At 39.1% G+C, this 24,047-nt stretch overlaps 1 protein-coding gene across 4 annotated transcripts in view; it reads right to left on the bottom strand.

Annotated features, from left to right (window-relative positions):
• Positions 1-24,047, bottom strand: part of NAV3 (neuron navigator 3) — a 275,195-nt gene that overhangs the window by 40,277 nt on the left and 210,871 nt on the right. For 3 of the 4 annotated variants that reach the window (XM_075058235.1, XM_075058236.1, XM_075058234.1), the window contains exons 15-21: positions 21,938-22,643; positions 19,899-20,387; positions 13,390-13,431; positions 10,928-11,088; positions 8,874-9,062; positions 6,343-6,395; positions 1,470-1,493 (exon numbers count right to left, since the gene is read on the bottom strand). In XM_075058235.1, the coding sequence (XP_074914336.1) occupies positions 1,470-1,493; positions 6,343-6,395; positions 8,874-9,062; positions 10,928-11,088; positions 13,390-13,431; positions 19,899-20,387; positions 21,938-22,643 (1,664 nt within the window). The remainder of the gene's footprint in view (positions 1-1,469; positions 1,494-6,342; positions 6,396-8,873; positions 9,063-10,927; positions 11,089-13,389; positions 13,432-19,898; positions 20,388-21,937; positions 22,644-24,047) is intronic. The other variant, XM_075058237.1, reaches the window with a different exon arrangement.

Raw genomic sequence — 24,047 nt, forward strand, 5'->3', positions numbered from 1 at the left:
CCATTGCACTGACCTTAAGCACAGCATGGAGTTTCACTTTGAAACCCCTTTCGTATTCGGACATAAAAGAAATTATTCCAGACTAGAGAAGTAAAATGTCTAAAACTAGCCTAAGAAAGGGAGCACATAACATTCACTAGTAAAGACTATTGCAGTACTTTAATTTTATGACTCCCATGAAAACCACCAGGGAATATTGTACAAGCTTTAAGAATGAACAAGTTCCTGTACATCTATGATACAAAAATAGCTAGGTCATTTACACTAGCTCAGAGCAAAGGAGACAGATTATTGAGCTGTTCTCCATCCTGGACTGCCACTTTTCTTTTTCCAAGTTTTCTCTTTGGTTTTTGATAGCAATTATTTGACCTTCCTGCTCTAAGCTACACTTTCATCATATTCCTGCAGCCATACAAAGGTAGTTCTCATGAAGTCCTGTTCCACATCTCCTGCAAGAGCATCACAGAGCAGACCTACATACTGAGAAAACTTCATGTAGAAATACACAGGAAAGAAATGTTGTTTCACCTGTCTATACAACCCTATACAAAGGGCAGTGAAATGAGGAATTGTCATTTACACTGCTGAGCTATGGCATGCTTCTTTAGCTCCTTTGCTTTAACTTTCTGAGAAAGATGCTTAGAAAATTCAGGGAGAAATTACATTGAAATATACTACAGCAAGTAAGGAAGAATATGTTTATTTGTCCAACTTCCTCAAAATACCTTTTAGTTGGCTTTTTCTCTGATTAGAGTAGTAAAAATAGGAGCAGCATAAATGCAGGAGTTGGAAGACATGTAGCTCTGTGAAGTGGAAGTGCACCCCTCGGTGCTGCATTTTATTGCTGCTACTCCTTGGTGCCCTTTTAATACAACCAGGACTTTATTTTGAGAAAGGCTGTAATTGTATCCAGCTGCTGACCCGGGCTTGTCACCTATTCTTATACACTGTGAGGAGAAAGAAGCTGTTTTCCATGTCAGATTTGATTTATATCTGAAATCAATCTGCATTGCTCTGAAATCCATCAAAGTGGTCAGTTTTGAGAAATTTAATATAATGCAAAATGTAAGGGAGAGAAGTTCAAAGCGAACATTTGAAGTATTTTTCTCCTGAAAGGCAGCACATTACCTTGAATTGCACAGTCCCTTAGATCCAGTACAGAGTGGTATTAAGTCTGAAATCAGACGTATCACAGCTCCTCCACTCAGAAGCCTGATTCTCATCGATTCTTTTCCCCTTTTCAGAACCTCAGCCAGGAGGCATTCTTCAGCCCGATACTAAGAAAACACCTTCTAGTGCACTAGAAGCTGCATCAGCTTTTTACCAATACTTCTTAAAAAGTGGTGCAAAGACATGAGGTGTATTTTCCCCAGTGACTCAGCCATTTAGCCATAGCAGGTAAAAAAAAACCCCAACTTTAAAATAATATAATGCAATACATATATATAAAAATGAAGAAAAGTTCTTACCTCTGAATGTGCCTTTTCTTCTGCCTGGAAGAAAACAAAGAAGAAATGGCTTAGAAACAGTGTGCAACATAATTGCGGTAATAGAAAATAAAAGCCAGCTACACTGAAGTGAAACGAATAGCTTCATGGATCCATTACATTTAAGGAAGGTATGCAGTAAAAACAATAAATGGAATTCTTTTCAACTTACTTGGAAAGGCTCCAGCTGAAACCCCAAAGAGTTTGCCAGCATACTGACAACATGAAACAGTGGATAAAGGGAGAACAGGAACAGAACTGCAGAAACTGCAGCTACATTTCTAAGATACAAAAGAAAATGTGCTATGCTGTCCCTGCAGGGACCTTAGCCTGTGACCAGCAAACTTTTACACCGTAGTGATTATTATGGCTCCTGGAACTATGTTTGTTTTACCGTATACCAAGCAATATTCCTAATAGACTAATCCCTGCTAAGAGAAGTTGACAGCATACCAGTAAAACATATATGGGGGGAAGGTGAGGGGAGAGGGGTATTTACACTTTAAATAATTTCTGCCATACAGAGTACTGACCAAAATATTAAGGGCTATCAAGGCCTGTTAGTTTCAGCTTAAACTTGCTAATAATATTTAATAATTTTAGATATTTTCCACATTGTTATGTTTTGTGTCATATAATGATGCTATTTACCCAACAGTCTTTTTCAACAAGCTAAGAAACTAAATCAGTGCAAGGCAAACCTTTGAAGGTCATTAAATTTGTAAGCATGGGAGTAGTCTAATTTAGGAGGTATTTGGTGGACAGAGAAATCTTGCTTCAGTGGGATTCTAATGGAAAGGAACGGTGTACCATGAGAGAAGAACCCTTTTGTAATATAAAACAAGAATCAGTTAATGTACTGGAAATCAATCCACCCGTGATCTGAGGTGCACCAAGTTCAGAGAAGCAGTCTAACATTGGCTGGAAGAGAAGCAAGCAGTAAAAGGAAAATGTGGGTAGTAGAATTAGCCATAAATAACACCACAAATGCTAAGAAAACCCAAGGTAAGAGCTCCTCAGAAGATTCCCTGACATCAGGCAGTATCTGTGTTATTACAAATTAATATAGCTGCTTTTTTAAGCCTGTATTAAGCACAGCTTTTGTGCTGTTAGAATTTTAATAATTTATTATATAAATGTTTTCTTTCTTTACCTGGTGTAGGGGGAGAAGACTTCTAGAAAACACCTCTTTCCATACGTGCTTATCTGTTAACAGTTACTAAAAGACTGCGATGCTATGGTATTTCCCTTAGAAATATTAGAACTGCTCTTGGTTGAAACTACCGTAATACCTGACGCATCACTACGTGGGAATCATTCAGTATAATGATTGTTTTATTTGCCAGCACTGATGTGACACGGATACTGATACTAACTTTCTGATCTATGTTCGCAAAAAGGAGATTTTTTTCTGCCTACAGAAAAAAATGAAATTCTGTTCTCATTATTGTTACTTTGAACACAGTGCATGAAAAGTCACAAAGGGATCACAAAGGGATCGAGAAAGACCATGTCCCCTTAAGAATTCTACTTTGCCAAGAAAAGCAAAAAAAAAAAAAGGGTTGGTGACTTTTTCCTGTAACTGCCATGTGGGGACGTGGTCCTGTGTCCTTCGACCACCGGCCCCGCTGATGAAGGCAGTGCTGCATGTTGTCACCAGATGACTCCCTCGCCGTAGGAGGGAGCGTTGCCTCTCTCCCAGAGTTCAGAGGGGTGGCTTCCAGAAGTCAATTTTTGTGGGCAGTGGAAGAAGTAAATGAAAGAGAAAGAACAGGATTCTGGGCATACTATCAACCTAAAAAATAAAATCTGACAACCCAATACATCTGAGCAGTTTTTACTTAAGAGTTCATGCTGACACCATTGTAACCCAGCACGCAGGCATTGGTTCAAAAGGCTCTAAGAGGAAATAATTTATTTTCTCCCTCTCCTTCTCCATCATATCGATGCATCCCATTCTTGTAAGGATTATTCTTTTTTCTTTTTTGAAGACTTAAAATATTAACATACAAATGACATGTCCTTACACATCTCCTTTGAGCTTGGCTTAGCACAGTTAATGAAGTCTAGGGATTCTAAGTGTAGCTAATGCTGAGAGCCAGTGCGAGAAATACAGCAATTAACTAAATATGTGCAAATTGCAGTGTCTCACCTACCGAGCAGGAGGAGATTAAAATTGGAGACAACCTATCATAATTTACACTACCACACATCTTTTTCAACTTCTTGGAGAGCTAGATATATTCACTGCCAAAACTGAATCAGTATTTCAATCCTAGAGTCTACTAAGTCTGCTTACACGGCATACTGTTCTGTGAAACCAAATGTTTGTCTCTACATTCATATCTCTACAAGCTAGATTTCCAGTTTATTCAAGTAAGTCCTGACAATCCAAATGCAAATCAAGAATAAAGCCAATATTTACAGAAAGTACTAGTGAACACGGAACTTCTATCTCATTGGACTTATTCATTGCAATGGCAGCAAATCATGAAATGTCCCTTCTGAATCTCATATTCTAATTCTCAAAGAAGCAATCTTCAGAGAATAACTGCAAGATTCTCAGCTATCCTTTGGAAATAATACATAAAGATCATTATCTTTATTTAGTACTTTGTCTGAAGCTCTCCAGGGATTAGGCTGCAGAAGCCACTAGCACCAAGGCTTAAGGCAACGTTTGAGAAATCTGATAAATACATTTGATTGAGATACTTAGGGAAAGGTAACTGCTTTGGAATTCATGCTTAATGATTTTGGCCTGCTTAAGTAAGGTAAACAAGCTCTTCTAGTCCTCCTTGAATCTAGTAATAGGTAAAAGTGAGTTACCTGTGCCATAACCCTCCCTTTCTGGAGGAAATGGGGCACTGCACTGTGTCATCAAACAATGAAACGTTGTTCTCTGCTCTCAGCTGATGTCATACTGATTGCCAACCTCTCATGTTTCTCTACTCCACTCGTGCATCATCTTTTGATGAATTGCTGAAAAGTTTAAACTTTTTTTGCAGGATGAGAGGGATCAAGCAGAAGAAATTCTGATCAAAAATCATCCCTAAAGATCAATCCTAGTAATTTTGTCATACTAATTCCTTTTTTGCCCTTTACACATTTTTCTGTAACTTCCATTAACTTGTTGACATAATCAATAACTTAAGGAGCTGGGCTTAGCTGCAGTGTGAATTCACAGTCAGATGTTTCAGAAGATATTCCACTTACAGTATGAACTTGGGAAACAGTTTAAAGTTTGCCTTGGAGGAAAAATACTGTTCTTTAATATCATGGGGTTTAGGTAGTATTTCCAAGATACTCTGTAATCTTGAATGATAGCAGATTATATAAATAGAAAGTATTAGTAAACCCATGCTACATTACACAACATTAGAGTCGAGATATTTCAGACTTACTGGCTTTTGGATGCTGAAAGCATCCTGTGTCACTTTATAATTTGATTTTTACCATCTGTCAGTTTCCTAACATTCTTCTAAAATTTGACATCAAAGCTTGAATTATAATTTTGGACACCTCCCCATGCAAACTGATCATAGTGTCTCATAGACAGGGAAATAGTAGTAAAGATTTTTCGACTCCAGACACCTCAGTGAGAAGCTTTGCTTTGAATGTTAGTCATACCTCACGTGCAGCCTGTCTGTATGTACTGCATGTACATTCTACCCCCAAAAAACAATTCTGGACTGGAATTGCTTGCAACTTGCTGCTTAGGGCCTGGACAAACCTAATGTGTGTGTACCTGATTTTTTAGACATGCACTTGTATAGAAATTTTAACGACTGAGTAGCACTAGGAGAGGCACCGTTGCGGTAGATGTTGTGCAGGGCTGCAACCTACTTCCCAAGCTAACATGAGTTTGGCATTGAGATAGGGCTACCAAAAGGTACAAGTGGATCGGACTGCATGGGCTCGGTATTCCCAGGCAAGAATGGTGTTGGTTCTGGGTAGAGGAGTCCATGTCATTCCTGGGATGTCAGCTGACATTATTCAACACCTGAAAATACGGAGAGGAGACAGACTATTCCTGAATGCCTGGTATGAAAGCAGGTAAGTGGGTTGATCTCCCGTGGAAAAGGGCTACTACAGCGTGTAATTGTAGTTAGCAAATAGGTTCCAAAGCAACTGTTGCCTATCAGCAAGGGAATGTCCAAACATGTTTAACTCCTCCCATATGGATCATTTCTTGTTAGTAGAATAACTGAAGCAACAAATTACGCAGAAGATGTCATAAAAGATAACAAAACAATAAAATAGAGAAAAAAATCAACCCCAGAATTTCTGCTTGAGCTAGAATACAATTATTACTCAATCTAATTAATCTAATTAACTAAGATTAATAATTGAAGACAATCTTCTCTTTGGAAACAACATCTAAATGCTGTCATTTGCAACAAAGATCAGTAGACATTTAAACTGCAAATTGTATCTCCCTTATCCTGAAGCAATCTTGTGTTTTTTCAAGAAGTGTACTTCAAACAGTGACAAAACAAAAACACTTTGTAAATTGTGCGATTAGAAAACTAGCTAAAAATAATAAAAAATCGCTCAAAATTATCAACTACAATAGCATAAGGACCCCCCTTAAAGAAAGACTCCTGGACCATTGCCTTCTTTTTAGCTTTTAAAACATACACTAGGTGATTTTAAACAGTTCTAAGCAAGCTACATAAAAAGATGAAAATAATGTATTCTAAAATAACATGACAGTAATAGCAAAGTTGAAAATAAATGTTCCTGCTTTATTGCAGTACAATTTTAATCCTCCTAAACCTCGAAGTATTGAAATTTTCAAGAACAATGAACAAGAACAGAGGCAGGCAGAAGTTTTTTCTAAAATGTCAATACTTACCGTAGAGTAGAGAGACGATGTGCTGGAGACAAGTGATAATGAGGACCCATGTACTTTAAAAAAAGGAAAATAACATGAAATATTGATGAAAGCATAAAGCATCCCTCATGTAGCTCAATAACTAAACATCTTTTTAAAATGAGAACCAATCTTCCACAAAGTATAGAAAAGCTATTGATATTTTTTCCTGCACTTAAAAAGATTGTTCTATACAGAAAAAGCACTTTCCTGTGTATGGGGTAGGAGAGCCAGTGAGATTCAGTATTATTCCCAGCAAACCAAGCATCACTTTTGTTGTTTTGACAACAAATCACTTGATAAATACACTCTTTAGAGAAACCAGAAATTGAGCTATTTATACATCTGTCCAAAGCTGAGCAAACTGATTTTAATGAGACTATGCCTTGCAAAGCAGTTCACATTCCCAGGAGTGAGCTCCCAGGCTTTGCTCAGCTGGTTTCTCCCCTCAGCACAATGCAGACCCGTGTATTTGTAGTCTATGTGAAGGGGTTACTGCAAGAGGTAGTGCCATATTTCCTCTAATCATCAGTAGAGTCAGCCTCAAGAGCACCGAGTGAATGTTGCAGGACTTCAACTCAAAAAACGGGGTTCCTGGCCTCTCTGAAAATGGGAAGTGAAGACTAAACTGAGACAAAATTGCCCCTTCTGCTTCTGATGAGTCTCCTGAGGAAGGACACACCAACAGAGTTTTAAAGAAGATTATTTATTTCATTACTTCTTTGCATTTTTGTTTCAAAAGGAATTTGTTTAATATTTCTAATCTGCCGGGGTTTGGTAAATAAATTATTTTCCTTTAATACCTACCTGGCATCTGTATGCCAAACTGACAATACAAGAATACTTGGATTAGCCAAATAGACTTTAAATATAGTTTTGTAACTGGACAAATACTTACAAAGATGTGGTACACTGACCGTTGAAACCTTGTCGCTTTCAATCTATCTTTGGGTTTCAGTCTGCTTTAAATCTCTCAGCTAAACTCCCGTTCTGCTCTCGTACACAATGGCTCTACCCATTACCTCACTTCTTTCAGGATAACCTTCCTCAGAGCTCCTATCTTAGATAAAATACATTTGGCCTTCCAACAGCATCATTTCATGTGAATCTCTAATGACCGTAAACTGCTGAAAGCTGTTTATTATTGCTGCATTGACTTTCATTTACTCAGGTTGATCATGGTTATCCACTCCAGCTGGATATGAAACATGACTAATGAAAAAGCTTTCATCAAAGCCACTGGTGACCCATTACTGGAATTCTAGATTTAACACCTCTTTTTCTATGCATAAATTATTTGCCTTGTTTTCTCTATTATTCTTCCAGTGTTTCACTTGATAATTCCCCTGTTCCTCAGCAAAGGGTCTGTAGTCACCTCTGTCCTTGAATTATGTGATCTGCTTCTGTGCAGTCAGCCATCCTCTCTGTGCTGACAACTCACAGCTTGATCTGACCTGCACCCTACTGCTAGGATTACATACCCAGATGTCTGCCTGACATAGCATCTAAAATGCAGAAGAAGGAATTGAAAAGCAAAAGTACTAGTTGTCCGTTATTACATCTAGGACTTTTTTCCCCCCTGTTATCTCGTAATGATGAGCTTTGGGGCTAGGGGAAGACATTTTTATTTGCTTATTATAAAGACCATTTATATTGTCATCACTTAGCAGTAAGGAAGATTGATGAGATGATGTTATAGAATGAATCTCCATTAAATTTTAGTGGTTTAATTTTGGGGTTTGGCTTTTTGTTGTTGTTGTTGTTGTTTTAATTAACAAGAGAACTTTCTGCTTATGGGAATTCTGCAAATAATCAGATTTACCAGAAATGTTAGGCAGAAGAAAATGCTAGAGTGCATTTAATTAGGAGTTGTCACATGCTCTGTGGTTAAAAAAGAACAAAAACCAAAAACAAACCAAAAAATATTCCCCAAATTCCAAGTGTTGTACATAGCATTAGAGAAACCAGACCAACAGTAGTAATCTGCATAAAGAAAGTAGTGAGGTCAGATTAAATGACAGAGTTTAAATACAGAAATTCACATAGTGTTTGCTGTAGGAGGCTGTAGGAAAGCGGGGAAATGAAATGACTACAAAAGAAAGGGGATACTAAGTAGCACTGGCATTTGAAAAAAAAAAAGGAAATACAGAAGCAGGACGAAGAAAGCATGGAATCACAGGTGTCAAGGTATGCTCAGACACTTCAAATTTAGGGGCAAAAAGAATAAAATAATTTTCCATGGCTTCCTTTCCTCCAAAATTTCTGTTAAAGGATCTATACATGTATGGCATACACGACATTACATATTAATGTGTGAAAGAAATATCTTCCATGTTTTAGGGTGAGGAAGTCCTGTGAGTCCAGCTTAACAAAATTAAAAAAAAGCTTCACAAAATTATTTAAGTTATTATGTTGCAGAAGAAATATTTTAAAATTTTTCTACACTTTGGAGGCCTGTTTTGAGGGCCTATTTTGGGGCCTATTCACTGATCCAAATAGTAACTCAGTCTTACCTTCTTCCATGCTGTCCCTGAATGAACCTGAATGACTAATCGCTCGTGGTCTTTCTTCTAAGGATGTAGCACTGCCACACAGTTGGGAGTCATCATACAGATCAAAAGAAGTGTCTTGTGCAGGGATGCTGTTTGAACGCATCATACTGGGTCCAGGAAGGTTAAACTGAGATAGGTTGGTTGGACTCACTGGAATACAAAGCTTTATTAATGAAGCACATTTCCTTTTAATGAATTTTGGTTCTGCATAAAATTGTAATGTAGGACTAGTATGGTAAGGTGCACTTTACAGTGTTGAGAAAATGAAAGGCTTTTATTCCTACATACAAAGCCACCGCAAAAAGGTAAAGCAGATATCTCCAAGGAGCTGGAGCTGGATGAGACTAATCCTGTAAAACACATGGTAACACTAACAGCGGTGTCTGAATACACACTTGTTCACTTTGACAGCCCAAGACAGAAAACCAATGGGAGAGATTCAAAAGTTAAAAGTTAAGAAGGAATAAGAAGTCGTAAGTATTTTTTATAAGCAGCTCTTCTAATAAATCAGTATCTGCATTTTATTGTTATACACCTATATTACCAACTGCTGTTAAGACCAAAGTTTATTGGCATATTCAAGACATATTTATCCTTTGATTTTCTACAGCACCTACCACTATATCAGGTTAAAATTCCTGCAAAGGCCAGTTGAATCTTGCCATACTACACAGAAGTAGTCCGATCACTCAGGGTTGAAATCCAGAACAGCTTTGATGAACCTACTTTAAGGTTTTGCAAAGTTTGTTTGCTAATAGGAAGGAAAGCCTGGTTATGGTTCATGTCAACCACATGAACACAGTGCCTAGAAGAAAAATCTAATTTTCTGTCCAAATTCAGCCTCAGTGTTTGGACTTTTATTTTAGATCATGCAAGATGTGCCTTAAGTCATAAACTACCAGAGCAGCTGTGTTGTGAGAGCAAATTATTCCATAGGGCTATGATAATGGAAAGAAGCAAAGAACAATGACAAAATAAATTTAAAACCCCCCTGATCTTATTGGTCTCTGTTGTGAGTACAAGAACTATGAACAAAAAGAAAAAGAAGATAATTGTAAGCAGAAAATGATAGAGTGAAAGAAACACTGCTTAAAAAGAGCTGTGCCTAAAACTACTGCAAGTACATGGAGGAAATCAAAAGCAGTAGCTTGCCTAGCCAGGATCCAATTTCGGTTTTAAAAGTGGCTTTGTTCAACTTCTTTTCCCATATGTAATAAGACCAACATTTGTATGTCTGATCAAATTTCTTTTGAGTGATTGTAACCTACAGATGCCATAAGCTGTGATAGAGTGAGGGAAGTGTGAGTGCTTGAAAGGTTGCTGGTAATTCCACAGTAAGGGCCTAAAACACAAAAGCTCCTTGGGAACCTAGGTATGCGTCCAGCGTGGTGCAAATAAATGGTTTTCTATTAAGCATTAAAGAAAAATAAAATTATTAACAAAACTAAATTTGTATTGGATTAACTTGAAACAAGATCCAGAAGAACCAAATCTAAACCTTGACCTGAAATCAAAGAAATCTGAAATATGACTCACATCCCAAATTATTATATTGCATTCAGGGCTAGGATTTGGATTGAGCCCAGTGTGGTTATAGACAGGTCCAGCCACTGAAATGCATTGGAAAGGCTTATCTCAAAGTAAACCTGTGTATAGGAAAAAAGCAATGTTTAGTGTTTGGGCTGATGTTCACTAAAATCACAATCCTACTGATTGTGAATCCTAAAAGATGAGTAGCTTTGAAGTAGAAGCTAATTTCCAGCCCTGCCTCAGATTTTCTTCTCCTTAGGCAAGTCATAGAGAATCTGTGCTTTTTTTCTGTGTGCAAAACAGGAGGTACCCTGGCCTACTCCATGAAGAACACCCTGAGTTTCCCTTCGTTAGTGAGGTACCACAACATGGTGATGGAGGTGTTAAAATAAACTATCTAGTTTGGCAAACGAAGAAATATGAACGGTTGAATTTTATGATTCTATTCTAGAGCGGGAGAAACGGTGAAGGGAAACAACATTTACCCAGGTTGGAAAAGTGATATTTTCCAGTTGCAGATGAAGACATAGCTGAAGGAGAAACAAGCGGGGACTGACTGCCAGTGTCTTGCAGGCCTCCAGTTGAATGGGAGCGTAGCCATTCCTTGCCTTCCTCCTGACTCGTCTGCCGGGATGATGGAGTGTATCTGAAAAACCACAGCTGACATGCTCAAAACAACCACAAGGCGATGGTTGGGAAAGAAACATGCGTCACATAAATACCCTTCACCAGTTAGATAGAACAAAACCCTTGGAAAGCATCGAGTCTAGTCAAGTGACTATCACCAGGGATTTACAACAGAAAAAGTACAGGACTTGCAACCCCTTTCCTCTTCATCCCCCTCCCCAAAACAGCATTCCCTTCCTTTGAAGAGATATGATGATAAACCACAGAAGACAGACAACTGAGCTGACAGCAAAGGACTTCAAAGCTATAGGAAGCGTACATACAGGTTGATGCAAAAGCTCGCAAGCTGTATGGCCAGGGTGGGGAATGGACAGACTCGAAGGCAAGAAATGTGAGTAGCCGCTTACAAAATGATATCTGCCACAGATCGTGTGGGCAATTGGTTAGATGACAGGAGCGAAACAGATCGACAACTCTGAAAAAGGAGTTTGTGTCGGTAATGACAGCTACTCATGGTCATACATGCGGTCTGCCGCTCTGAATGCTACTTGGGATTGTGTCCTGCTGCAAACTGGGGGGAGGGAAAGGGACAGGAAAAATCCACAATTAGCAGAAACAAGTTCTCTGGAAGGAAGAAGTCTGGCAATCAAATCATTCATCAACTGCTTGCTATGGCAAACCAATAAAACAAGTGCAACTTGACACACGGGCTAAGAGGGAGAACTGGTAACTCACTGGCCCAGCCTCTTTTGGCTGGGCTGGAAGAAGGGCAATTCTGGCAGCGGTTCAACATTAAAATGTGCAGGCAGTGTGGGTCTTAATCAAGAGATTGTTTTCAGCAGTGTCTGCAATAGCCTGCTTCATTCAGCACAATCTCCTGCCGAGAAATGAGCACCTTCTTCACCACTGTCATGAGCCATCAGTGTTCCCCAAACAGCAGAGCAGAAAGGGCTTTTGATATTCTGGCTTCAGGCTTGCGAGGCACAAGTATTTCTGCTTAGAAAGCAGATTAAATGAACGTGTAAGTTCTCATGTTTTGCTTGGGGTTTTGTATAATATTTCACGGCATTATAACATCTTGTCCTGATTAAATATTTACTTCCTTTCTCCTTTCAAAAAGGCAGCTATGATCTTTGCTTATAAATGTGGTAGAGCAGAGTTACCCAGTGGTTATCAGATCAGAAAGATGGCAAAATGAGAATTCAAGATCTGGGTCTCGGACTGGGATCTCCACACATTAAATCAAACTGTCGGTCTTTCTGGGAGAACTGATCAGGCTTATATGACTATAAGCTCTTTTCCCGCTCCATTTCACTTTCAGCTTTCAGCCACCATTACAGTTGTACAGCCACAAACCTCAATCATCCCATCGTACCCTTGCAGGGTCCCCTTCATGCCTCTTTCATGTCTTCCACCTTTTCCATTCTCTCTGAATCCCAAACGATTGTTTTGGGATAACAGGAAATTTGAGTAAATTCTTATTAAGGAGCAGCTAGTGCAGAAGATGCTTTCTAGCAACAACACTTCAGCACTAACTTAAAATTTCATAAAATATTGTTTATCAATAACTCAAGAGATTTAACTGTGTAATTTCAGTGACTGGAAGGCTGCAGAGTGCCTGTGTGCATGCACATATATGCTTGCTTGCCAAATCTCCTTCCTGGATAGGGACATAGGCTTCCATGCCTGATGAGACCAGACAAGTTACCTAATGATCCCCTTTTTTAACCACGGAGTGGAGAAGATGGTGGATGACTTCTGTGTTCTATGATGAAGACAGCTCTAATTAGTGGGGAATTAGTAAAAAAGTTGGACTCTCGGTATTGCTGGATAGGGACCAAGAAAGACTAGCTGGAGCAAGTCTCGTTTTATACTTACAAACCTTGGCTATTAAAATGAGCATTTTCCAGCCCTACCCTTAGTAGAACTTCAATTCAAATTGCACAAGTGTTTGCATTTAGAGTTCACATTCAGATCCACCTCCAAAACCTTGTTTTTCTCAATAATGTTTTCAACAATTAGTCCCATTGAATTGCAAAATTATCTTGTTCTTTTAGCTCTCCAGGATTCAATGTCTTTTAAAGATTCTTTGCATAAGGAAGCTATCCTTAACAGTAATCCCTTTCCATGATATATCTTGAAAGGAAGTTTGTTCACTAGGCAGACTTGGAAAGAAAAATCTACGTTTTCTGGTTTGTATCTAAATACCAAGAACTCTGTTGTAAAAAGGATCAACAAAAGGAGAAAGAAAAGGAAAGACAGTGTAGAAAAGGTTACAGGAAAATAGAGAAGCAGCAGTCATGCTCAAAAAAATATATACCTTAATCCCTTTTTGGGTAGTGTATTTCTGTCAAGCTGCGTGCTGTTAAAACAAAAAAAATCCCTAAGGACATACAGTAAACAGGACTGTTCAGAATTACAAATTTTAAAGGGCTAGATTTGTGTGCATAACAGAAGGTCATTTAATGCTTTTTAATATATCTTTCATGATAAATCCCCGACTCTTTGGAGGGGACGATAGGACATGGACTGCTGCACATCCATTTTTCATCTAGACATGCTCTGGGCTGGGTCAATAGTAATTTGGAGACTGTCCAAGTCAGAAGGAAGTCCTTCCTTACCATTCCTAACCTTCCTACAGCTTCACCCTGCAATCTGTGCAAGAATCATATGGTCACAGTATGAATCTTTATTTTTCACAGTTGCCTGTGATATACCAATAGATTTCCGAAAGAAATGAAGGTTGTGGCACCTGCTAAGAGGCAGCATGGCCTTGCCAGAAGCCAAATGACAGTTCTGCATGCAGAGATACGTGCTAAATATACAGACCCTTGGCTTTCTGTTGTTTTTTGGGCTCACATAGAAAGGTGATGGTGGTGACAATGAAAAGTGGCATCAGGGCCACATTGTTCCATATTCATGCACACACAGTGGCAGAGTGGCTGATTATGGGAAATCAGTTTTCCTAATTTAAACCCCATCACTAGAAGGGCACCCACTAGTGTTCCTTCAAATAAGTGTCATTTGGCATTTCCTCATGAAGACTTGGTAGATCGGTCCCTGACTAGTGTGAGTTGAATTTCAACTAGTTATCATCAAGTAAGCATTGCAATGTTTTTTCCCTTAAGAACATAATTTAGTGTCACCAGATTAAATTGCAAAATGGCTTTAGAAAGTTTCTGTATTCCATATCATAATCACACCTCTGAGAGCAACAGTAATTTAGGAGCCTCCCTACCCAAGACAACTCTCCCGCCGTTATTAAAGGTTGTTTTCTATTGTGTCGAGGGTGCTGGGCGCCCTGCTGTCATGAAACTTTGGTCCAAGTAGGTAAAGGCAGTGAAAACACTTTTGGCATTAAGAATCCATTACCATTAGAGCTCAGACTAATGGAAGTAAACCACTTTTACCACCAGAAAGTTTTATAGGTAATTTTACTAGTTTAAGCAGGGCCTTGTTCTGCATGGAGAGAAAGCAAATGGAAGGAGAAACTTAGCAGGATTTCAGCAGAGGCCCAGCTATCATGGTCCATATGAGAGTAGTCCTCTATCAGACCGAGGACTATGTTTTCAGCATTTTGCTCCTAGTGTAACTAACAGGATTAAGAATGGTTGGTAAAAAGACAATATAAATTTGAATGCATGATTCACGTATTTTTTTAGTTCCTTACAGAGAAGAATGGGGCCTTGGTGTTCCTTTATGTACCTTTATGCACCTCTAAATTTCAAAACAAACGAATATGATCATAACAAGACCAGTTTCTTCTGCAAATACTTCAAACATCTTAATGAACAATACGTTTTCTAATATTACTTTAACTTGAAGTTCTACGTATTTCAAAATAATCCATAGCACATTATCTAAAACTAAAGGAGCCAATCAGTGCTCCTTTAAAGCAATCCACAAGCCAAAAGTTGTAAGTCAGTCAGATAACTAGGCTAATAGCGAACATAAGACTTTGCTGAAAAACTTTTGAATTCAGATACTCAAATGAAATAGGGGTGAACATTCCTCAACATGAGCATGCAGATATTGCAACTGCATAAAAGTGAGTGTAGCAAACATCCATTCTGGGTTTTAAAATACTAAATCTTGCAAAGATGCTCCTAGATTTCAGATAATTGCATGAAACCATTAACGATGGTTCCATGTAACTATTAATTCAGACCGATAACTGCCCATAACTTTTTAGTATCTGAAAGCATTCCTCCACCAAAATACTTCTGCAGAAACTGGACTTCAGGCAAACAGAACTGAACTGACCTTAGTACTCAAAAGATCTCTAAAGATGATATGAAAAAAAGTCAGTCCTTTCCTGAAAGAAGCAATGCATACATGGAAATATGTCTCATTGGCTTAAAACAAATACCAATATAAAGTGAGGTATTATCCCTGATATTTTCCTTTGCCATGTCAATGGCAAAAAGCAGTCTTGCAGGAAGATGCATGCTGATGTAGGCTGAAGTTATCAAGCCCACTGTATCTCTGTCCCCTTTTGTTTATTTTGCATCGCTGAAACCGTCTGCAAGTTCTCTGGGGGAAATTACAGGAAGCCTTACAGTTCTCAGTTTCCTACCTGCCCTTGGTGTTGAGGTTAACCTGGGAAAGGGCCATAATGCCATATCCTTGGGCTATATCTAACTGTTGCAGAGTTGTTAGGGAATAAAACAAATTATTGCAAGCTAAGAAACACCTAGGGAAGTCTAGGACAGGCTGGCCCAAGCTGATATGAGTGAGTTTCTACAAATGGCTGAGCACACAAGAAAATCTGATACATGATGCGTTGTTTCACACCTTAAAACCACAACCATCAAGTATGATGATAATTTAAAACAACTGAAAGTCTTTAAGAGCTTAAGTGGATTTCAGTGCACTTTCATGGCCCTCAGAACTAAACATTCTTTTAAAGTAAACCAGAGCAAGCCAGTCATGTAATTAGAAACCATTTCCACTCTGCTAATCTTAAAATACAGCCATCATTGCTGATAAGATCACTGTTAATTCCTATATTTCTGCATTTTTTATGCATCCTTTGCTGTGTCACTCAGACCAGGCAGAATAAAGACACAAATTTGCAATGCCCAACAGCAATTAAGGGTTCAAAAGAACTACTGGTCATGTGTCCACCTGGAAAATTTTATCAATTAAAGCATTGATATTTCACCAATTAACCCCAGTAGATGGTTTTATTTTAGAGTGTAAATACCCGTATGATTTATTTTAATCCCTGTAAATTGTCGTAAAATAAAATATAAGTGTCCTCACTACACATAGGGAGTTACACTGCTATGACAACAGAAGTAGACTTGTCTAAATAAATTCTGCTAGCGCAAAACCAGCAAAAGTCCTCAGGGAGACGCAAATTTTTCGGAAAAAACAAATGTTTTGCTAGTATTTACTGAACCTATTTTCTAGTAATTATGATGCAAAAGAATCTCATCCAATGACACAAAATTTGGCTGGAGTAAACTTTGACCCTGTATCAGTACAGCAGTTGCCAGGGAGCTCTGTGTTTTTGCCGTACCATTGCTTGGGGGGTAGCCTGATGACTGGGGGTGGGCAACGTCTGATCATCCCTGGAGGGATGTGTGGGCAAATGTAGCAGAGACCTTGCGGATTTGCTGTCTCTATGGCAGGTGACTGCTTTTTTGGAGGTGGTCAATGTCTACTGTCCTTTGCAGGAAACATGGATATACCTGGAGATTTTGGTCTCATTTTCTGCGTTCTTTCCAGTTGCATAACATCTTTCCTAAAACTTGATGTCTCAAAGTCTTCAAATTAAAGACTTACCATGAAAAAGCAGAATGGGATAACTACCTTCTAAGACTTACATGTGATACTTTCATTTTCAAAATACTGGGAAAATGCTTTGTTCCAGCAATGGCACTACACCAACCCCTTAAACACTGTCTCCTTTCTGCAAAATACCCTCATCATTTTCCGTTTTGTGTCTGTGCAAATATATCCTGCCCTGTTATATCCCTTCAGGCTAACCAACCACTGATTACTAGTCTTTGATAACTCTCCGGTCAAGCACCTTCTTTTATTTCCCTCGTTTGCTTATGAGAATGTTATTTGAAATAGCACCTAAAGCTTTTCTAAGTTCAGGATTTCTTATTGTAACTACAAATGCCTTTCCTCTACTCACAAAGCCTGTTTTCCTGCAAATGAATTAAATTAGTCTTATTTGAAAGACTGTTAATGACTAACCCCATGGTATTTGTTACTTAACCGATTTTGTGTAATATCCTCTGTATCTTTCCAGGAACGGAGGCAAGGCAGCCTTGCCCATAATCCCTTCGTCCTCTATCCCAGCCCTCCTCCTCCTCACTCCTTCCTCAGCACAGACCCTTTGAAAGCTCTTCTTCAGTCCTAATGACTGCAGGGTTATTTCAGACTGTCTGGAGCAGGGAAGTGAAAAGTTCATCAGGACCAGTAAACTGGAGTAATATTTAACCTTTTCACTCCCTCTTAGCATGCTTGCCATTAGTGATATTTAGCTATCAAATTGCAGTTAATGCTTCGATGAAGCAAACCCTTATTTATTTGTGTCATCTATGATTAGCTCCCTCTTCTCTTTTAGTTTTCCCTAGGCTTTCTCTGCACAGACTTTATGTCACTTGCTAGTTGTATCTCGTTTTTTGCTTCAGTCTTTCTGATTTTGTCTCTATATTAGTGTATCTCACTATACAGACTGCTCATTCAGTCTTTTGCAAGCTCTAGAGTGACTGAAGAAAAAGAATAAGCCTCTTTGCAGATAATTTCTTATGCCACGCCAGACTACAACAAGTATCGCCAGAGGCATCTCAAATATAACCTGAGTTTACAAAGAAAAAAGGACATAATCTGTTGCCAAACATAGCTGTCTCTAACATTGCAAACCAATGCTTTTGTTGGGAAAAAATACTTTTCTACATGTAGGTTTTACTGTATAAACCAGTTTAGAAATAACACAGCACTTGTAACAGACCTTTCAGAAAAATCAAACTGCAAAAATCCTATTGGGGCTATAATTCAAGAAATGACACCATTTTCTCAAGGTACATATATTTGTTTTGAGGCCAGATCAACATGATAAATGGCTCTCTCTGGACTCAATCATAATATCCCCACATGGACAAATCTGAAACTTAAAAATATTGCCAAAGGCAAAAGTATTTGGAACCACTGAAATTAAGTCACTGAACAAATACATAAAGTATTAGTAGTGGGGGTTGCTCAGGAGCTCATGCCAAACAATTAACATTTTAAATGTGATGTTTAACATCCTCTGTGTGAATATGATCTTTGGCATAAATTCATACTCTTCCACATCATTCTATTGACCTCACCATCCATACATGTAGCACTAAAAATTAGTGAAGGTTTTTGTAAGCTAAATATTAATAATTGACTTTCTAAGAAATATCATCGCATTCAGTTCATGACACACAATACAAATTACATTTAAAAATTAAAGGCACAGTGCAAATTACAAATTACTCAGATATCAGCGTATCTTTAACTGTTGGTGCTAGCATACATTATATTGGTACACACATATGTTTTATAGTGTTATAATTATGTTAGTAAGAGGTGTGATTTTAGCTGATATAGTAATACTTATGAATGTGACATAAGAGAATGAAACGTGTGGAGAGTTTCCATCTAGATTTGGCAAAGAGTTGTTTAGGGTTTTGGTTTTGTTTGTGTTTTGTTTTTTAATGCTGATTCTCTGAAAGTGAAATCTTTCCGTAGAAAGGATTGGTACTGAAAAATCTCTGGGTTTATATAAAGGGGGAAAAAAAAATCTTAACATTGTATATAAAGGATCTTTTTCTTTTAAATGATTGTGTTGTTAAACAACTAGGTTTAACCTTAAAACGTTTAAGATATTTCTGACTGAGTCAGTACAATTTTCTTTTTTGGATCAAAGGCTGATGAAATATTTAATATTGACTTTTCAGTCCCCAAGTGAGAGAAGAATTTCATTGTAAAATCTGGCAATTTTTCACAGGAAGTGCAAATTACCTACTGCCTAACATAGGTTATTTTTTCTCTCTTCAAAAAGTTGAATAAATGTTTTAAAAAAAATTAAAATAATCTTGGTACAACTGTGCCAGGGTAGTTGCACCTCTTTATGATATAACTTAAATGGTAAAACATCTACATATCAAAATGATCTTTAATAGAGCAAACAGAGGAAAACCCTTTCTTGCTTTTCTTTGTTCCAGACACTTGCCAGGACTGTGCATATAGCGAGGGTCTCATCTTGTAAACTGTCTCTCTGCCAGTGAAACTGCATTTTCACAAGGATCTGTGTAATGATTGCCATGGAAGAAACAACTTGTCAGGACTGAGTATTTTAAGGCAAGACTGGTCAGCTGAAGGCAGGGGCCCACCAGTTCTCCCTGTGCTTTGAGCTAATGGGAAGAAACTGGTGGGGTCCCACCGCTGGAGAGGATTTGTTAGCAAGAGGGCAGTGACACAGCTTTGGATCTGCCAATTCCTGGGACAGCGGGAAGATGCAGCATGCAGGAATCACTGTGTGGCTGTTCAGATTTGCCTTTAATTGGGCAATTTGACCCTTTTCTCTGGTTGTTCTCCAGAACAAGGGAACCAAAACACCTCAAGATGGAAAAAGTGCTTGTACAACCTTAAAAGGCAGTTGATTCCACATCCAGTGCCTTTCAGCTTTCTTTTCTTCCTTCCTTCCTTTTGTACATAAAGGACTAAGCTGCTAATTAAACAGCGTCCCTTTAGGAAAACAGGTGGAGGGTTGATTTTTTGGGCTCCTGTCCTTTTGCCTCTCACTGGTTTCGTGGTCACTGTATCTATAGGCAAGCTCACCTTTCCGAAAGAGTAGATCTGACGCTTCCAGTCCTCATGAGCAGGCTCTGAACCTCCTGAGTGCTTGTTGTCAGTCCAGAGAGAGAGCCATGATGGCTAAGAGGAAGGTCAATAGACTCGGAACTGGTGTGAAGGCTAGTCATGGACTGGTAACTTGGTGTGTCCTTACTGCCCGCTGAAGAGCTGCTCAGGTTTGCAGCCCACACAAGAGCACCTGACGTGAAAGAGTGCACTGAGGCGGGACTGGAAGCCAAGGAGTGACTTAAGCTTACAACATCTGCATTTAAGTCCGAAGGTTTACTGAAGAGGGGGCTGCTGCTACCACTTTGCCCACCTGCACTGCCCATGCTGCCTGTGCCCGAGGATGGCGATTCCAGGCTGCCTTGCCGTGCCAATGTGGTACTAGGGCTGGGCATTGCCGATGTGGGTTTCACACCTTCAGTACTGGGTGCAGAGGCAGCTTTACCACTTGCCTTGGCACCAAACAACCTAAATGTAAAACAAATAGCTTTAGAGAAACCGATAGCCACATTAAACATTCATGGCGTAACATCCTAAGAGCCAAACTACACATTTTTAATTACCGCTACTAAAATCATGCCTACCTAGATGATCAATTGCATCGCAAATTAAATTCACTTAACCATATCACAATAATCAGGGCTTGTTTCATTAGCAACAGCTCTCATTCACTCCTGTTCACATGTGCTCTTTGCACATACGGACCCTCCCAGAGAGAGGTAAAATAATCACATTTTTGTCTTATTGGTGCTTAAACACGTTACACTTTCACCCAAATGCAGTAATTAAGCGTTCCCACGGCTAAGTCATTAGCTTTTAAACCCCTCGCTTCTCAAATCAGCTAAAACGATTGCAACAAACACTTGCAAAATCCCTCGTAGTTTAATAAGCATCTAAGTATTTGTGTGAAATTTCCCTCTCGCTGTTCTTTTGCTCAGATGGTCATCGGTCAGGTAGTAACCATTCAGACAGAATAAACTGCACGGGAGCTAAATGGGCTCAGTTTGTCTCCAAGGGCAGTCATGACAGAGGTGTATTTCACATAATTGCTTCCAGAAATTCTAGAGAAGAAAATTCTACAGTGATGATGAAAAAAATAAACCCCAAATCCTCTAAAACTGTTGAAATAAAAGGTCACGTGATGACTTCATGTCTTAGTGGAAATATTTCAAGCTGCAGTTAAGGTGCAGCTCATAAATTAATAAGAAATAAATGCAAACCTTATCGTGATGTAAAGGAAGCATGGCTAATGACATAAGAATCTATTTTACATATTACCAAGCCCACAAAAATTAGCTGCAGCTCCCCAGCAGCCCGGAGATGCTGTTTTGGTGACTAGGCACAAGAGGGCACTGTTGGCTTTTTCTCCGGCACTGCAAGTGCTCCATCCCAATTTATACTTCCTCCAGATTTATACTTTCAGAAACGTTACAATAGGGCATTTCCAATTGAAATTTAGCTTTGCTAATGTTTGTGATGAAAGATGTAACAAAGCTGCTAAGATAATGAAACGTTTGTAGCTGGAGCTGCCAACAACGTGAAAGCAAATACTTTATTATAATCTATAGAGCTCTTCAGTTCTCCAAGCAGGCTATGGCATCGCCTGTTCCAGCAACAGAACGTGCCTGAACGCAGCGTCCTTCCTCCCTTTGGGGGTTTATCAGAGGATTGAGAGGGAATTTCTCATGTGCCTGAACTTAGAATCACAGAATATCTCAAGTTGGAAGGGACCCCTAAGGATCATCGAGTCCAACTTCTTCTAGCCTTCAAAGTGTTGTTATGGGAATGTACCTAAAATGCTCAAAGCTCAAGGAACAGCCATTTCAGGTCTGGGAAGGTCTTTAGATCTTAGAGAAATAATTGCGTTGTGTGAAAAAATATAATCTTTTTAGTTTTTTGCACTCGGTTCTTTTTGTGGCAAAATATGCCCTGAAAAGGCTTTTTGCCCAGTACTTCAACACACTGAAAATCCCTGCTTTATATACTGCAACTTCAGGAATTCACGGAAAAGCACTAACCTTCGAAAGGTGGGGGAGGCGATATCTGGGTATTTGGATCCCGGCTGCCTAAGTCCCGGCGTGCCAGATGCACTCGCCGAAGTTGGGCTGGATTTGGGGGAACTGGACAGCGAGACGCTCTCGGAATCGGACACGGCCACTTTTTCTTTTTCCTTGTCCGTCTGGTTGATGGTGACAGGGCTGGACCGCCCGGACCCGATCTTGCTCGGCTCTCGCAGTTTGGTGGCAGCAGCACCCGCAGACTTGCTGCTGACGTTGGAGTCGATGCTGCTGGTGCTGGAGCGGTGGCCGCCCCTGCCGGGGATCCCGCTGCCGCTGGATTTCGACGGGCGAGGCAAACTTCGATACTGCAGAGTCGTCTTTGAGTTGACGTGCAGGACGCCGTCGTCTTGGTTCTGGGAACCGTCTAAGCTCGTTTTCCGCCCTGCGTTGGACTTCCCGCCGATGGCTGAAGATTTTGGCATTTTTCCTAGAGTCGCCGACCCGCTTGTGATGGTTGCTCCGCTTGTGGTGATTATGGTAGAAGATCCCATCCCGGACTTCTTGAATCCAAAGGACCCCGTAGCAGTTGATCTCCCAATGCCAGAGGGAGGCTTTTTTCCTTCATCGCCGCTGCTTTTTCCTGCGTCCGATGGAGAACGTTGGATGGAGGCTCCTTTCAGGGGAGTTTTCACTTTTTCTGAAGCTTTTGCATCATCTGTTTTTCCTAAATAAAAGTGTATTTGAAAAGGTCACTTGTGTTTAAGCTGTGATGTCTCAATATCTAATTTTAATGCTATATGGTTACAATTTCAAAATGAAAAAATACACAAATAGAAAAATTACCATAAGAAAACAGACCAATTTGGTCTTTAGTCCCCCATCAGCAGTCAGTAGCAGGTATGATACGTTACAGGTAGGCATTAAGTATTAAAAGCTTGAAATTCTCCTGAGAACTGCCAGTATCATATACAGCTGGAGAACATAGCTGTAGAAAATTATCCTGAATGAACTATAAGGGATCTTATTTGGCTTTTTTTTTTCTGTTAATAGTATTTCTATATGTAAGAAATAATATTTGAAAGTAAAACATGACATGCAATTAACATTTCCAGAGGTATGACATTAATTACACATGTAGAAATTAGCAGTACTTATTGAGTTCTTTGGTTTTCACTGATTACTTTTTTTTAGCTTATAACTAAGTTTGTTCTGGTTTTAGTTACACAAAATTATCAGGGAGAGATTATGTTATCGTGGTATGAATCGTCTTGATCTATAACAATATCAGTCACATGAGTTAATAGTCTCTGTCATATCCTTGATATCTTCTCAAGATTTTTGATTTTCTGAGAGGCCGTCTTCAGTACTGCACAGGCACATACCTATACACCATATATTTCTACAGAATGTTATTGTGAGATTCAGAAAGGTTTAAATAAGGTATTCACTTCTATCTTAAAAGAAAATACCCTCTTCCTATTTTACAAAGATAAAAAATGCCATTTCTCTTCTACTCTAATTTCTCTTTAAGCACTTATTGTATGCTCCTAATAAGGAACAAATATTCAGCATACCAAAATTTTAAATTCAATCTTCAAGTGATTATGGAAGTTTTAGAGGTGGGTGGCCTAATTTCTCTTAAGGAACTAAACTATAATAAAGAGCAACACCTACAAGTCAGAACTAAATCCACCCATGTCTTTATCCAGTGCACATTTTATGCTACGCAAACACATGCACACACCAAGATATGGATCAGACTCCTACATGGTGAACACACAAACTATTAGTAGATGCTCAAAAAATTAAGGCCTCAGTTCTGTGTTGCACAGTGGCTACCTGCTCATCTTCAGCAAAACAGATCTGGGAAACTTAGCCTGGCATGCGGTAAACCTTTTAGTATCTCTTTTTTTAATCGGAATTACAGGGGTGTCATTTCTGCATCCATATGACCACTGACCATGGCAATGCTCCCCAGGAATCTTATAGACCAGAGGCTGGTCAATACTTAGCAGTTCCAAATTGCAAAGAAACAAAAGAGGCTCACAAAGGATTTGAATTTATTCTGAGGAGATCTTTGTTAGTTGCCTTTACAACTGGGGGTCAAAGCACGCTCATGCAGTATTTT

This window comes from Buteo buteo, chromosome 26 (genome assembly GCF_964188355.1).
Source record: "Buteo buteo chromosome 26, bButBut1.hap1.1, whole genome shotgun sequence".
Classification (NCBI taxonomy): Eukaryota; Metazoa; Chordata; class Aves; order Accipitriformes; family Accipitridae; genus Buteo; species Buteo buteo.